Below are 15,433 nucleotides of genomic sequence, written 5' to 3'. Positions count from 1 at the left end.
TTCCAGCTCAAATGGGTAACTAAATCCCTTCCCACAGTCCCCACATTTACACAGTTTCTCCCCAGTGTGACTGTGCTTGTGCCTTGATAGACCAGATCAATGGCTGTAGCCTCGTCCGCACACAGAACACGTATACAGTTTCTCCCCACTGTGAACGGTGCTTTTCCCTTCCATGTCAAAGCCAAAGATTTGCAGGTTGATAGGTAAATTGGCCATTGTAAATTGCCCCTAGTGTAGGTAGGTGGTAGGAAATATGGGATTAATGTAGGATTAATGTAGGATTAGTATAAATGGGTGGTTGATGGTCGGCACAGACTTGGTGGCCCGAAGGGCCTGTTTCAGTGCTGCATCTCTCTATGACTCTCTGTTCAATGGCTGATGATATTCACATCCTGATGAAGTGAATGACTGTCAGATGTTGAAGTGATGTTTGGTTTCAGCTCCCCGTCTGTGAATCCTCCCCTTCTTCTAATACCTGCAAAATTAATTTTAAAAAGGGAAAAGGGAGCATGAGAGAATGAAAACCCCCACAAAAGCAGGTTGTGAAATTGAGCTGAATGAATCTAGTAAATTTTGAGGCCGACACCAGAAAATGGCCGTGAAAACTGCCAGAATGTTGTAAAAATCCAACTGGCTCACAGCCCTTAAACCATTACTGACAGAATCACCATCTATTCTGACAGCTCCTTTGGTTGTAATTCCCTCACAGAATATCTACCTCTCTGGCAAAAACATGGCTTCTCCACAGCAGAAAGGAAACCACTCACCCACCACTCCCAACGATCTGGGATATTGCTGGGAAGTGTCCAGGACAAATTGCTGTTTGGAAGGTGAAGGTAGATCAGGAACAGGAGTTAGTGAAGAGGGTGACGGTAATAACCAGGCAGACTTACTCACCAGGAAAGCTGCTATGGAGAGGATACAATGGGATCCACCCAAAGCACAATCACTAGCACTGGTACGGCAGACTCCAGTTATACCTGATTTAATAACCTATCAGGACACCGACCCTGGTGTGGCTATAGTCAAAGAGGCCGTACACCACGGGAAAGACTTTCCCTCGTCTCTCACACCAAGTGAGGACTCACTCGTCCTACATGATGAGGTTTTGTAAACAAGGATGTGTTTAACTTGACTTGGGTCACACTTTATGCCTCAGAAGAGAATTAATTTTGTTTATGTATCTAATTGGGGGCACGTTTCCATTTCGAGTCCTCGATATGTTACATAATTATTATTGGTGGTCGATGATGCTCCAGGATGTCTATCACCACCTGAACCTGTGTCTCATCCTCTGCTCAAATGAATCCAGCCCTCAACAACAACTTGTATTTATATAGCGTCTTTAATGTAATAAAACATTCCAAGGCACTTCACTGGAATGTTATAAAGCAAAATTGGTCACCAAACCACATTAGGTCAGATAACCAAAAGCTTGGTCAAAGAGGGAGGTTTAATCGAGCATCGTAAAGGAGGAAATTGAGGCAGAGAGATTTAAGGAGGGAATTCCAGAGCTTAGGGCCCAGACAACTGAAAGCACTGCCACAAGTGGTGAAGCAATTAAAAATCAGGGAGAAACAAGATGCTAGAATTAGATGAGCACAGATAGTGATAGGAGATTCGATAGTCAGGGGAACAGACAGGCGTTTGTGGCCACAGACATGGATACAGGATGGTGTGTTGCCTCCCTGATGCCAGGGTCAGCTGCAGAGCATCCTGAGGGGGGAGGGTGAACAGCCAGCAGTCGTGGTCCACATTGGCACCAACAACATAGGTAGAAAGAGGGATGTGGTCTTGCAGTCAGAATTTAGGGCTGAGTAAGAAATTAGCAAGCAGTACCTCAAAAGTAGTAATCTCCGGATTACTCCCAGTGCCTCGCACAAGTGAGTATCAAGATAGAAGAATAAGACAGATGAATGTGTGGCTGGAAAGTTGGTGCAGGTTGGAGGGCTTTAGATTCTTGGGGCATTGGGACCGGCTCTGAGGGAGATGGGACCTGTACAGGCTGGATGGGTTGCACCTGAACAGAGCCGGGACAGAGTTTAATGAGGACATTTTGCTAGTGCTGTTGGGGAGGGTTTAAACTAGTTTGACAGGGGGATGGGGTCCTGAGGGTAAACTCAATTGGGACAAAATTAGAAATGAAAATGGAAGGATGAAAATTAGTGGATGAGTCTGGAAGACAGAGGAAACAAAGGTTAGAAAAAAAAAAAAAGAGTTTGGCAGTGCTCAAGGGTATCTGTTTCAATGCAAGGAGTACAGCAAATAAAGCAGGTGAGCTGAGCGCACAGATAGACATGTGGCAGTATGATATCATAGCCGTTACAGAAACATGGCTTAAGGAGCGACAGGAATGGCAGCTCAACATTCCTGGTTACAGGGTTTTCACACATGATAGAGAGAGGGAATAAGAAAGGAGGGGAGAGTGGTAATTTTGGTCAAAGAAACAATTACAGCTGTGAGGAAGGATGATATTTAGATTTTTTTTTAGATTTAGAGATACAGCACTGAAACAGGCCCTTCGGCCCACCGAGTCTGTGCCGACCATCAACCACCCATTTATACTAATCCTGCACGAATCCCATATTCCTACCACATCCTCACCTGTCCCTATATTCCCCTACCACCTACCTATACTAGTGGCAATTTATAATGGCCAATTCACCTATCAACCTGCAAGTCTTTTGGCTGTGGAAGGAAACCGGAGCACCCGGAGGAAACCCACGCAGACACAGGGAGAACTTGCAAACTCCACACAGGCAGTACCCAGATTTGAACCCGGGTCGCTGGAGCAGTGAGGCTGTGGTGCTAACCACTGCGCCGGTTCATGTAATGAGGCCATATGGATTGAGCTAAGGAACAAAAAAGGGGCACTCACGCTGCTGGGAGTGTACTGTAGATCCCCAAACTGTCAGAGGAAGATAGAAGAGCAGATATGCAGGCAAATATCTGTGAAGTGCAAGAACAATAGGGCAGTAATAGTAGGGGATTTTAATTACCCCAATATTAACTGGGACAGTTTTAATGTGAAAGTAATTGAGGGAACAGAATTCTTGAGCTGCATTCAGAAGAACTTTTTTTGGCCAGTATCTAGCAAGTCCAACAAGAGAGGGCACTGTTTTAGACTTAGTTTTAGGAAGTGAAGCTGGGTGGGTGGAAGGAGTTGCAGTGGGAGAGCATTTTGGTGGTATTGATCATAATTCAGTCAGTTTTCACATAATTATGGAAAAAGACAAGGACAGAACAGGAGTTAGAGTTCTCAATTGAGGAAAGGCAAATTTTACTGAGCTGAGGAGTGATTTAGTGATAATGGACCGGAAACAGCTACCTGAAGGTAAATCAGTGTCAGAACAGTGAGAGGCATTCACAGGGGAAATTCAAGGGCTTCAGAGAAAACACGTTTCCACAAAAAAAGGTGGGACGGGCCAAATCTAGAGCCCCATGGATGTCAAGGAGCTTGCAACTTAACATAAAGCAGAAAGGGAAAGCGAATGTCGGACACAGAGATCTCCAGAATACAGAAAGCAGAGAGGAGTATAGAAAGTGAAGGGGTGAAATCCAAAAGAAAATTAGGAAAGCTAAGAAAGGGCATGAAAGAATATTGGCAGACAAAATCAAGGTGAACCCTAATATGTTTTATCAATACATTCAGCGTAAGAGGAAAAGTAACAAAGGAAAAAGACCAAAAAGGTAACCTATGTGTAGGGGCGGAAGATGTTGGCATGGTTCTTAATGAATACTTTATGTCTGTCTTCACAAAAGAGGGAGACGATGCAGATATTGCAAAGTGCCTTCAAGGGGATTTGAACAGACTTAGTGAGCGGGCAAGAACATGGCAGATGGAATATAATGTGGAAAAATGTGAGGTTATCCCCTTTGGGAGGAACAGATGTGCTGAGTATTTCTTAAATGGTAAGCGATTAGAAAGTGTAGATGTACAGAGGGACCAGAGTTTCCTTGTCAATAAGTTACTGAAAGCTAACATGCAGGTGCAGCAAGCAATTAGGAAGGCTAATGGTATATTAGCCTTTATCACAAGAGGATTTGAGTACAGGAGTAGTGAAGTCTTGCTTCAATTGTATAGAACCTTGGTTAGATCGCACTTGGAGTACTGTGTACAGTTTTGGCCCCATTACCTTAGGAAGGATATTATTGCCATAGAGGGAGTGCAACAAAGATTCACTAGACTTGTTCCCGGGATGGCAGGCCTGTCCTATGAAGAGGGATTGGGGAAACGGCCTGTATTCTCTAGAGGTTTGAAGAAAGCAAGGTGAATACTTTGCGTCTGTCTTCACAAAAAAGGGGGACGATGCAGATATTGTAGTTAAGGAGGAGGAGTGTGAAGTATTGGATGTGATAAACATAGGGAGAGAGGAAGTATTAACGGGATTAGCAGCCTCGAAAGTTGATAAATCATCAGGGCCAGATGAAATGTACCATAGGCTGTTAAAAGCAGCAAGAGAGAGGAAACAGCCTGACCATCACTTTCCAGTCCTCACTGGATACAGGTGTGGTGCTGGAGGATTGGAGAACTGCCAACAATGTACCTCTATTTAAAAAGGGAGCGAAGGATAGACCGAATAATTATAGGCCAGTCAATCTAACCTCAGTAGTGGGAAAATTATTGGAATCCCTTCTGAGCGACAGGATAACTTAGAAGAGCATGGATTAATCTGGGATAGTCAATATGGATTTGTTAAGGGAAGATGTTGTCCAACTAATGATCAAATTTTTTGAAGTAGTAACAAGGAAGATTGATGAGAGTAGTGCAGTTGATGTGGTCTACATGGATTTTAGCAAGGCTTTTGACAAGGCCCTCCTTTGGCAGACTAATTAAAAAAATAAAAGCCCATGGGATCCAGGGAAATGTAACAAACTGGATACAAAATTGGCTCAGTGGCAGGAAACAAAAGGGTATTTGTTTATGTGTGTTTTAGCAACTGGAAAGCTGCTTCCAGTGATGTTCCGCAGGGCTCAGTACTGGGTCGCCTGCTTTTTGTGGTATAAATTAACGATTTGGATGTAAATGTAGGGGGCATGATCAAGAAGTTTGCAGACAACACAAAAATTGGTCATGTGGTGGATAACGAGGAGGATAACTGTAGTCTGCAGGAAGATAATGATGGACTGGTCAGGTGGGCAGAAAAGTGGCAAATGGAATCCAACCCAGAGAGGTAGGAGATCAAACAAGGCAAGGGAATACATGATTAACGGGAGAGTTGAAGTGAGGGGCCTTGGAGTGAATGTCCATAGATCCCTGAAGATAGCAGGACAGATCGATAAGGTGGTTCAGAAGACATATGGAATCCTTTCCTTTATTAGCCCAGGTAGACAATATAAGAGCAGGGAGGTTATGCTGGAACTGTATAACTCATTGGTTAGGCCACAACTTGAGTACTGTGTGCAGTTCTGGTCACCTCATTACAGAAAGGATGTAATTGTACTAGAGAGGGTATAGAGGAGATTTACAAGGATGTTTCTGGGACCGGAGAAATGCAGCTAACAGGAAAGATTGGATAGGCTGGGGTTGTTCTCCTTGGAACAGAGAAGGTTGAGGGGAGATCTGATTGAAATGTACAAAATTGTGAGGGGCCTGGTTAGAGTGGAGGTGAAGGGTCTATTCACCTTAGCAGAGAGGTCAGTGAGTAGGGGCATAGCTTTAAAGTGGTTAGTAAAAAGATTAGACAGATGAGGAAAACTTTTAACCGGAGGGTGGTGTGGGTCTGGAACTCACTGCTTGAAAGGGTAGTACAGGCAGAGACCCTCAACTCATTCAAAAGGAGTCTGGATATGCACCTCAAGTGCCTTAACTGCAGGGCTACAGACCAAATGCTGGAAGGTGGGATTCGACTGGGTGGCTCATTTTTCGGCCGGCACAGACACAATGGGCCAAGTGGCCTCTTTCTGTGCCTTAAATTTGTATGATTCAATGATTCTTATACACCTGGTCCACTTGGCACTGAAGTGTCTGAAACTCAGGATAGGAATTCCAGGAAAACAAAATACTGACAAATGTTGAAGTGTTTTGTTGATAAAAGAAACGTTGATTTCACTTTGAAATGATAAATAGTTTGCCAGGGGTTCACACTGACTCACCTGACTGACAGCCTCAGGTTGCAGTCCTCAAAGGCCGCGATTGCTTCCAGAAGCCGCTGCTCCCTTGGCCCTCCGGCCTCTGAGCTTCTTCCTGTTGCTTCCCAGGACAATCAATCAGCTCTCGGTAACATGACCCTGTCAGAGGGAGTTCAGGGGCTCAGAGGAAGAAAACAAATGAGGTCATGAATCTCAGTTGGGAAATACAGTGAGAGAAACAGGATTCAATTTATAAACTAAACTATTTCACATCACTATTTGCACCGAGCGGGGCTTCTCCAGGTAACAGGCGCAGGTTAACAGCGCCTTAGTGCAGGAACACTGAGTGGGCGGGGCTCAGCAGCAGCTGAGAGAGAAAGCTATTGCGGGTCACGTGTGTATCCTGCGGGGCATCCCCGGTGATGGAGCCAGGATTAACGACCGCCATTTTTATAGGGGGCAATGTGCAGAGGAGCGCATGCGCGGCCATCCTGTGACTAAAACAACAGAGTTGGCGGGGCTTTAGGTTTCTGTTCTCAACTGCATTTTGATCAGACTGCGATCTGTGCGAGTGCTGGCGACGTTTTTGCAGGAGTGAGAGTCGGCACGAGGCGCAATGGAGCCGGCGAGGAGGCTTCAGAAACACATAGTGTAGGCCGTCAGCCCCGAATACGAACCTCCAGATCCCACGTTTGCAGCTCCGAGGCTTTTTCCTGGGAACACGGCTGAGCTCGTCGAGGAGAGCATGCGCGGCCATCTTGGTGACGACACAGACTGGGCGGGGCTTCCGGGTCCCAGTGACCAGGAGAGAAAATCATTGACTTATTGATTTGATTGTCACAGGGGCTGGAGAACTGAACCCAGCCAAAGTAGAGGGACGGAGAAAACTGACAGTGGAGGAAAAAAATGGTGCGATGGATTTGGATTTCAGCACAGGGAGGAGGGAGAGTGTGTGGGACGGGGATTTACAGCTTTGGGGGAACAAGAGAGGAAAAAATGTTCCACAGAAACTAGAATTACCTGTTCTGAATTTCTATCCTGTATTGACAGTGATGAATTTTGTAAACTCCTTTTACTGGGTGTAAGAAGGAGACGATTTGCAGACTGGAAACTCAACCAAACGTCACGTCAAGATCTGACAGAGACACTGAATTCCTCAGAATCTGATGATCTGTGGAAGGAGAAATATTTGCCTGCTGTGTCTGTGGAAAAAAAAAAGTTTGAAATATCAGTGTAACTGGAAAAACACACACAGCTGAGTGAGAGTGTTCCAGTGCACTGACTGTGGAAAGAGCTTTAACCCGTTGGACAGCCTGAAAAAACATCACATCGTTCACAGTGGAGGGAAACCGTACACATGTTCTGTGTGTGGGTGAGGCTGCAAATGATTGTCCAAGCTGGAGAGACACAGGGACGCTCATACCATGGAGAAAGAGTGGAAATGTGGGGACTGTGGGAAGGGATTCAGTTACCCATCCCAGCTTGAAACTCATCGGCGCAGTCACACAGGGGAGAGGCCGTTTACCTGCTCGGTGTGTGGGAAGGGATTCACTGAAGCCTCCAAACTTATGAGACATCAGCGCATTCACACCGGGGAGAGGCCGTTCACCTGCTCAGTGTGTGAGAAGGGATTCTCTCAGTCGTCCCATCTGCTGAGCCACCAGCGAGTGCACTCTGGGGAGAGGCCGTTCACCTGCTCCCTGTGTGGGAAGAGATTCACTCAGTCATCTCACCTGTTGACACACCAGCGAGTTCACACTGGCGAGTGGCCGTTCACCTGCTCAGTGTGTGAGAAAGGATTCACTAATTCATCTCAGCTTCTGACACACCAGCGTGTTCACACCGGGGAGAGGCCGTTTATATGCTCTGTATGTGAGAAGGGATTCATGGATGCATCCCTCCTGCTGAGACACCAACGCATTCACACTGGAGAGAGGCCGTTCACCTGCTCCATTTGTGGAAAGGGATTTAATCGATCGTCCACCCTGCTGAAACACCAGCGAGTTCACACAGACGGGAGGCCGTACATTTCTTCCTTGAGTGAGAAGGGATTCACAAAATCATCACAACTGCTGAGACATCAGCGAGTTCGCAAGTGATTGCAGGGGTTGGATTTTGCTGTTAATTACACCCAGGGCTGAATCTCTGTTCGTTCCAACAGTTGAGGGTTTCTTTCTGTTGAAAAGAAAACGCTGGAATTTAATATTCTGGATAAATGTCAAATAAATCTTGATTTCTTCAAGGGAGTGGTGACTAATTGATCAGCCAGGATCTAATTGAATGGTGCAGCAGGCTCGATGGGCTGAATGGCCTACTCCAGTTCCTCTGAAATTTCTCCCCAGACTTCCCCCACTCTATAACTCTGCTCAAGTGCTGGTTTCCTGTTGCACTGCCTTCTCCCCAGTTCTCCCATGACTGTCCATTCATCAGCTGTGTTTGAGGCCAAGTTTATTAGGGACATAGGAACAGGAGTCGTCCATTTAGCCTGTTCTGTCATTCAATGAGATCATGGCTGATCTGCAACCTAACTCCGTGTGCCCAGATATTATTTTAATAGCTTCCCCAGTCTGTTGTAATGTTTGAAAACGACTGTCAACTACATTGCACCTTTAAGGTAGGAAAGCTTCCCAAAGTGCGTCTCAGAAGCTAAAATTGACAAATCAGACAAAAATTGACACTGAGCTAAAGAAGGGGATATTAGGAGATCTGACTAAAAGCTTTGTCAAAGACGTAGGTTTTTAGGAGGATCTTAAAGGAGAAGAGATGTGGACTGGCAGAGAGGTATAGAGAGGGAATTCCAGAGCTTAGGGCTGCTGACTGAAGGCACAGCCAATGAGACAGAGAGAGTGAGGGATGTGTAAGAGGCCAGAGTTGGAGGAATGCAGAGTTCTCTGAGGGTTGTACGGCTGGAGGAGGTTACAGATACAGGGAGGGGTGAGGCCTTGAAGGGATTTGAACCCGAGATGAGAATTTTAAGCTGGAGGCATTGGTGGACCTGGAGCCGTTGTAGGTCAGTGAGGACAGTAGTGATGGATGAGTGGGACTTTGTGATGGTTGGGGTGAAAGGCAGCAGAGTTTGGATGAGCTCAAGTCTAAGCAGGGTGGAGGTCAGTCAGAGAGCATTAGAATAGACAAACAGACTGACAACACTGAAACACTGGAGGGGGTCAAGAGAGGTGGTGGTGAGGTAGAGATGGGTGTCATCAGTGTCCATGTGGAACCTGATGTCATGTCTTCAGATGGTGGCACCAAGGGGCCGCAGATAGATGAGGGATAGAAGGGGCCATCGAGAGATCCTTGGGAAACTCCCAACGGTAACGGGTTGAGAAGAGAAGCCTTTGCTCGAGATTCTTTGGCTATGATTGGATAGATCTGAGTGGAGCCAAGTGAGGTCAGTGCCACTTAACTGGGTTTGGAGGAGAGGCTTTGGAGGATGGTGTGGTGTCAACTGGGAGGTCAGGAAGTATGAGGAAGGATAGTGTCCCACAGTCACAGAGGATGTCCTTTGTGGCATGGATTCGAGCTGTTTCAGTGCTGTGGCAGGGATGGAAACCTGATTGGCAAGGATCAAACATGGAGTTACGGGAAAGGTAGGGACGGATTTGGGTGGCATATAAAAATAAAATGTATTTGAATAAAACGGTGAAAATAAACACTGAAAATCATCTAACTCTAAGGCTGAAAAATTTTACTGATATTCTGCTGAGCCTGCAGTCATTTTGTGGTTTTTTTCCTCAATGTTGGTTTCAGCATTCTGGATATCATTAGGTGTATAACAGTGTGGCCTTTCATGAGGACTGGAGGATAGTAACTGGAACTTGACTGAAATAACTGGACACAGATCAATGGCCTCAGTTACACAGAATGTGATTGCTTTAAAGGTAATAATGTTGCAGTTGTATCCAGCAGTAGTTGAACTGCCCTGTACACCACATCCAGACCTGGAGTTTCCTTGGCATTTTCACACAGAGAGACGTGCAGTCTGGGCACAAATAATTAACGAAGCTTAAAACATTATGTAAAAGTGAGATTGTGCTGACGAGAGGAAACTCCAGGCCTGAGTCTCAGACTGCACTCTTGAAATAAGCTGGGTATTTTTGTAACTCCATCACTGATGTCACTTCCAGCTTGTAAAGTGAGAATCAGAACCCACTGAACTGAAATCAAATGTTTTGAATGTAAGATTTGCTTTTTCTGCTGATTATTGGAGTGGTGAATAGTTGCGAATTGGTTACAATGAAATATCAAATTGAACAGTGTTACAAGGCTTTGTTTTGTATTTAAAAACTTAGAATTCTGTGTTTTAAAAAAAAAACAGAAAAGGATTTTTCTGTGGACATTGAGTGCTGAAACTTGAGTTTGGATTGAGTGAAATACTGCAAGGCACCTGTTTCCAAATTCAGCAGGGGATAGGTCAAGATTTATGATTGTCGTGTGACTTGATAGTCGAAGTTTAGGTTCACTTTCGGATTGTAAAGGACCAGTGAGTTGGACAAGGAGCAGGCATTTTTGAAATCTGGCTGTGACCTGCCGGGAGACCAGAGAAAAGACCTCTCTCTCTGAAGGAAACCTGCATCTCTTGAAAAGAAATCCTGCATTTGAAAGGTGGCAGATTTCTATTGGCTCCTGTCTCGAAAGAATTCCTGCATCCAGTGTGGTTCCTATTGCCTCCTATGTTTTGGGAAACCCTGGAACCTGCAGAAAGTTTCTACTTCTGTGTTGTTGCTGTGAGTCCTAAGCAGTTGAATGAGAGGTGAATACTTTGCGCCTGTCTTCACAAAAGAGGGGGACTCTTTGGAATTCTCTACCCCAGAGGGCTGTGGAAACTCAGTCATTGAGTATATTTAAAGCAGAGATTGACAGATTTCTAAATACCAATGACATAAGGGGATAGTGTGGGGGAAAAGGCATTGAAGTGGATGATCAGCCACGATCGTATTGAATGGCGAGGCAGGCGCAATGGGCTGAATGGCCTACTCCTGCTCCTATATTCCTATGTTAGTGTTCAGACTTATTATTTATTTTCTAATAAATAGTTACTGTTGTTTAAAGGAACCTGGTTTGGTGTCCTTTATTCTGGGGGACAAACAGAGTGTCTAATTTAGCTATTCTTTGGTATGTGGGAAACTTTCTTAATATCCTGTGACCTGTGGAGTAGTGGATCTGAATTAACAATTAACTCCCGCCTTGGTCGTAACGACTGTTATTTCTTTAATGTCAAAATGACCAACCGGAAGTTAGAAGTGGTTTGTTCATTGAAAAGAGAATTCTGCAGGGGTCTCGTCTGGGACACTGGTTTTTGTACAATTCATTTCAAACAGAGAAATACAGAACAGTGGGTGGAGCGGCTTCTAGTTATCTGAAATTTACTGATTGGAGCAAACTGGAGTTAGGGGAACAGTATAAAGGGGGATCAAATTGACTTAACCAGATGGATAAATTCATTTATTAACACACATTAGCCAAGAGCGACATCTCAATTCGTTCCATCTTCGCTGCCTCCGGAGAATACTTGGCATCAGGTGGCAGGACCGTATCTCCAACACAGAAGTCCTCGAGGTGGCCAACATCCCCAGCTTATGCACACTACTGAGTCAGCGGCGCTTGAGATGGCTTGGCCATGTGAGCCACATGGAAGATGGCAGGATCCCCAAAGACACATTGTACAGCGAGCTCGCCACTGGTATCAGACCCACCGGCCGTCCATGTCTCCGCTTTAAAGACGTCTGCAAACGCGACATGAAGTCCTGTGACATTGATCACAAGTCGTGGGAGTCAGTTGCCAGCGATCGCCAGAGCTGGCGGGCAGCCATAAAGGCAGGGCTAAAGTGTGGCGAGTTGAAGAGACTTAGTTGGCAGGAAAAAAGACAGAAGCGCAAGGGGAGAGCAAACTGTAACAGCCCCGACAAACAATTTCTTCTGCAGCACCTGTGGAAGAGTCTGTCACTCTAATATTGGCCTTTATAGCCACTCCAGGCGCTGCTCCACAAACCACTGACCACCTCCAGGCGCTTACCCATTGTCTCTCGAGACAAGGAGGCCAAAGAAGAAGAAGAACACACATTGAACAGTCAATGAGAAATATATATACAGGAAAGAAATGAATTGAAGAAAAGATGGTTTAGGATAGGCCTGATCCCATTCTTTTACAATACACAGTGAGAGAGTTTCGAGAGTCCATTCAGCCCTCAGGTAATTTAACTGTCAGCTGTGACTTGGAGTTGACGAAGTGTCTGTAAGGCTGTGGAAAACTGTGATATACCCTGAGATTTCCAGAAGAAAAAAGACAGGAATATTAATCCAAGTCAACTTCAGGAGACATCTGTTTTGATCACAGTTCCATCTCACAATTACAGTGAAAACAGCAGTCTTGTGACCAACAATGTCTTTTCATCACCCTCTGTCCCCAGTGAATTATGAGGAGAGACCACTGATTGTTCAAAGTACACTGCAGGTCCCACAGCTCGATCTGCTCCACTCTCATCTCAGGAGACTTCACCAACTCCACATAGTGTCCACAGGGGAGATCTCCTGGTGCAGTGGGACAAACATTCCTGCTTCAACCAACACCACCATAAAAACTTGATTAAGCAGTCACTCACCTCATTGCTGTTTGTGTGATCTTGCTGTGCACAAACTGCTTCCCTTGAAACTACAGGGAGAGCACTTTGAAAGGAACTATCTTGTCTTAGATATGTTAAAAAGAATTGACACACTGTGTTTCATATAAAGCTGATTTGGCAATTGTCCAGAATATTAGCCCTTCTAACTGGGCTGGAGTTTATTAACATCAGCAGAAACAGATCCCACCTGACAGGATGAACATGGTTCAGTCCTTGATCTGATTAACAGCAGAATCCAACTCCTGCAGTCACTTGTGAACTCGCTGGTGTCTCAGCAGGGTGGATGAATGAGTAAATCCCTTCCCACACATGGAACAGGTGAATGTCCTCTCCCCAGTATGAGTACGTTGGTGTACAGTGAGGTCAGCTGATCGCCTGAAGCCAGTCCCACAGTGAGAGCACCTGAACGGTCTCTCCTCAGTGTGAACTGGCTGAAGGTGCGTCAGCTCCCCAGCACTTCCCACAGTCTGGGAATTTGAAAGGCCTCTCCCCGGTGTGAACTCACTGGTGTATCAACAAGCTGGACGTTTGCCCGAACCTCTTCCCACAGTGAGAGCAGCTGAACAATGTGTAACCAGTGTGAATGTGCTGGTGCTCACTCAGTGCATTTCAGCTCTTAAAACTCATGTCACAGTCAGCACAATGAAACTGTCTCTCATCATTGTGAACTTGCTGTTGTCTCAGCACGGCAGAGTAAAACATGCAACTCTTCCCACACACAGAGCGAGTGAATCCCCTCTCCCCAGTGTGAATTTGCTGGTGTCTCAGCAGGGTGGATGAATAAGTGAATCCCTTCTCAAACACGGAGTAGGTGACTGGTCTCTCCCCGGTATGAGTGCATCGATGACTTTCCAGATCAAACGGGTAATTAAATCCCTTCCCACATTCCCCACATTTACACGGTTTCTCCCTACTGTGACTGCGCTTGTGTTTCGACAGGCCAGATGATCGACTGAAGCCTCGTCCACACACAGAACATGTGTACGGTTTCTCCCCACCATGAACAGATCTTTTTGCTTCCATGTTCAAAGGTCAATGATATTTAGATACCGATGAATTAAGCATCTCTGTCAGATCTTGATGTGATATTTGCTTTGAGTTTCCCTGTCTGTCCATACTTCCCTTCTAATGCCCTGTAAAATGAATTTAAAAAAGGAAAAAGGAAAAGTGAGATGGAACCCACAAAAACACACAGGCAGGATGTGAAATTGAGTTGAATGAATTTGAGAGGCCGGCACTCGGAAATATTGATCATGACAGCTGTTGGATTGTCGTACAACCCCAACTGGTTCACTAACATCCTTCAGTGAAGGGAGCTGCCACCTGGTCTGGACCTATGCAAGACAAAGCCCATGGGATTCAGGGGAATGTCACAAGCTGGATACAAAATTGGCTCAGTGGCAGGAAACAAAGGGTAATTGTTGACAGTTTTTTTTTTGCGACTGGAGGGCTGTTTCCAGTAGCATTACTCAGGGCTCTATACTGGGTCCCCTGCTTTTTGTGGTATATATTAACAATTAGGAAGTAAATGTAGGGGGCATGATCAAGAAGGTTGCAGATGACACAAAATTGGCCGTATGGTTGATAGTGACGAGAATAGCTATAAACTGCAGGAAGATATCAATGAGCTGGTCAGATGGGCAGAAAAGCGGCAAATGGAATTCAACCCAGAGAAGTGTGAGGTGATGCATTTGGGGAGGTCAAACAAGGCAAAGGAATACATGATTAATGGGAGAATACTGAGAGGTGTAGAGGAAGTGAGGGAACTTGGAGTGAATGTCCACAGATCCCTGAAGGTAGCAGGACAGGTCGATAAGGTGGTTAGAAGGCATATAGAATCCTTTCCTTTATTAGCCGAGGTAGACAATATAAGAGCAGGGAGGTTATGCTGGAACTGTATAACTCATTGGTTAGGCCACAACTTGAGTACTGTGTGCAGTTCTGGTCACCTCGTTACAGAAATGATGTAATTGTACTAGAGAGGGTACAGAGGATATTTACGAGGATGTTGCCAGGACTGGAAAAATGCAGCTATGAGGAAAGATTGGATGGGCTGGGGTTGTTCTCCTTGGAACAGAGAAGGCTGAGGGGAGATCTGATTGAAATGTACAAAATTATGAGAGGCCTGGATAGAGTGGAGGTGAAGGGCCTATTCACCTTAGCAGAGAGGTCAGTGACGAGGGGTCATAGATTTAAAGTGATTGATAGAAAGATTAGAGGGGAGATGAGTAAATGTTTTTTTTCACCCAGAGGGTGGTGGGGGTCAGGAACTCACTGCCTGAAAGGGTGGTAGAGGCAGAAACCCTCAGCTCATTGAAAAGGAGTCTGGATATGTACCTCAAGTGCCGTAAGCTGCAAGGCTGTGGACCAAATGCTGGAAAGTGTGATTTGGCTGAGTGGCTTATTTTTCGGCCGGCACAGACATGAAGAGCCAAGTGCTCTCTTTCTGTGCTGTAAACTTTCTATGGTTCTCTATGGTCTCAGCAAGGCTCTGTACAGCTGCAGTAAAACCTCCCTACTTCTATACTCAATTCCCCTTGCAATAAACATCAACATTCCATCTGTCTTCCTAATCACTTGCTGTACCTGCATAGTAAACTTTTGTGATTCATCTACCAGGACACCCAGATCCCTCTGTACCACTGAGTTCTGCAATCTCTCTCCATTTCAATAGTATACTGCTTTTCTATTTTTCCTGCCAAAGTGAACCAGTTCACATTTTCTCACATTATACTCCA

At 45.4% G+C, this 15,433-nt stretch overlaps 1 protein-coding gene and 1 pseudogene across 1 annotated transcript; one reads left to right on the top strand and one right to left on the bottom strand.

The window, feature by feature from the left end:
* LOC137348652 (zinc finger protein 721-like) overlaps nucleotides 1-11,073 on the top strand; it is a 35,864-nt pseudogene extending 24,791 nt beyond the window's left edge.
* A 1,870-nt stretch (nucleotides 11,074-12,943) lies between these two features.
* Nucleotides 12,944-13,718, bottom strand: LOC137348650 (zinc finger protein 391-like). Its single transcript, XM_068013915.1, has 2 exons — nucleotides 13,365-13,718; nucleotides 12,944-13,162 (listed from the first exon to the last, which is right to left on the bottom strand). Exons 1-2 carry the CDS (start codon nucleotides 13,716-13,718, stop codon nucleotides 12,944-12,946), a joined length of 573 nt encoding a protein of 190 aa, XP_067870016.1.
* Nucleotides 13,719-15,433: the final 1,715 nt, after the last annotated feature.

This window comes from Heterodontus francisci, chromosome 34 (assembly GCF_036365525.1).
Source record: "Heterodontus francisci isolate sHetFra1 chromosome 34, sHetFra1.hap1, whole genome shotgun sequence".
Classification (NCBI taxonomy): Eukaryota; Metazoa; Chordata; class Chondrichthyes; order Heterodontiformes; family Heterodontidae; genus Heterodontus; species Heterodontus francisci.
The sequence above is the reverse complement of the archived record's forward strand: the minus strand, read 5'-3'. Positions and strand labels throughout refer to the sequence as shown.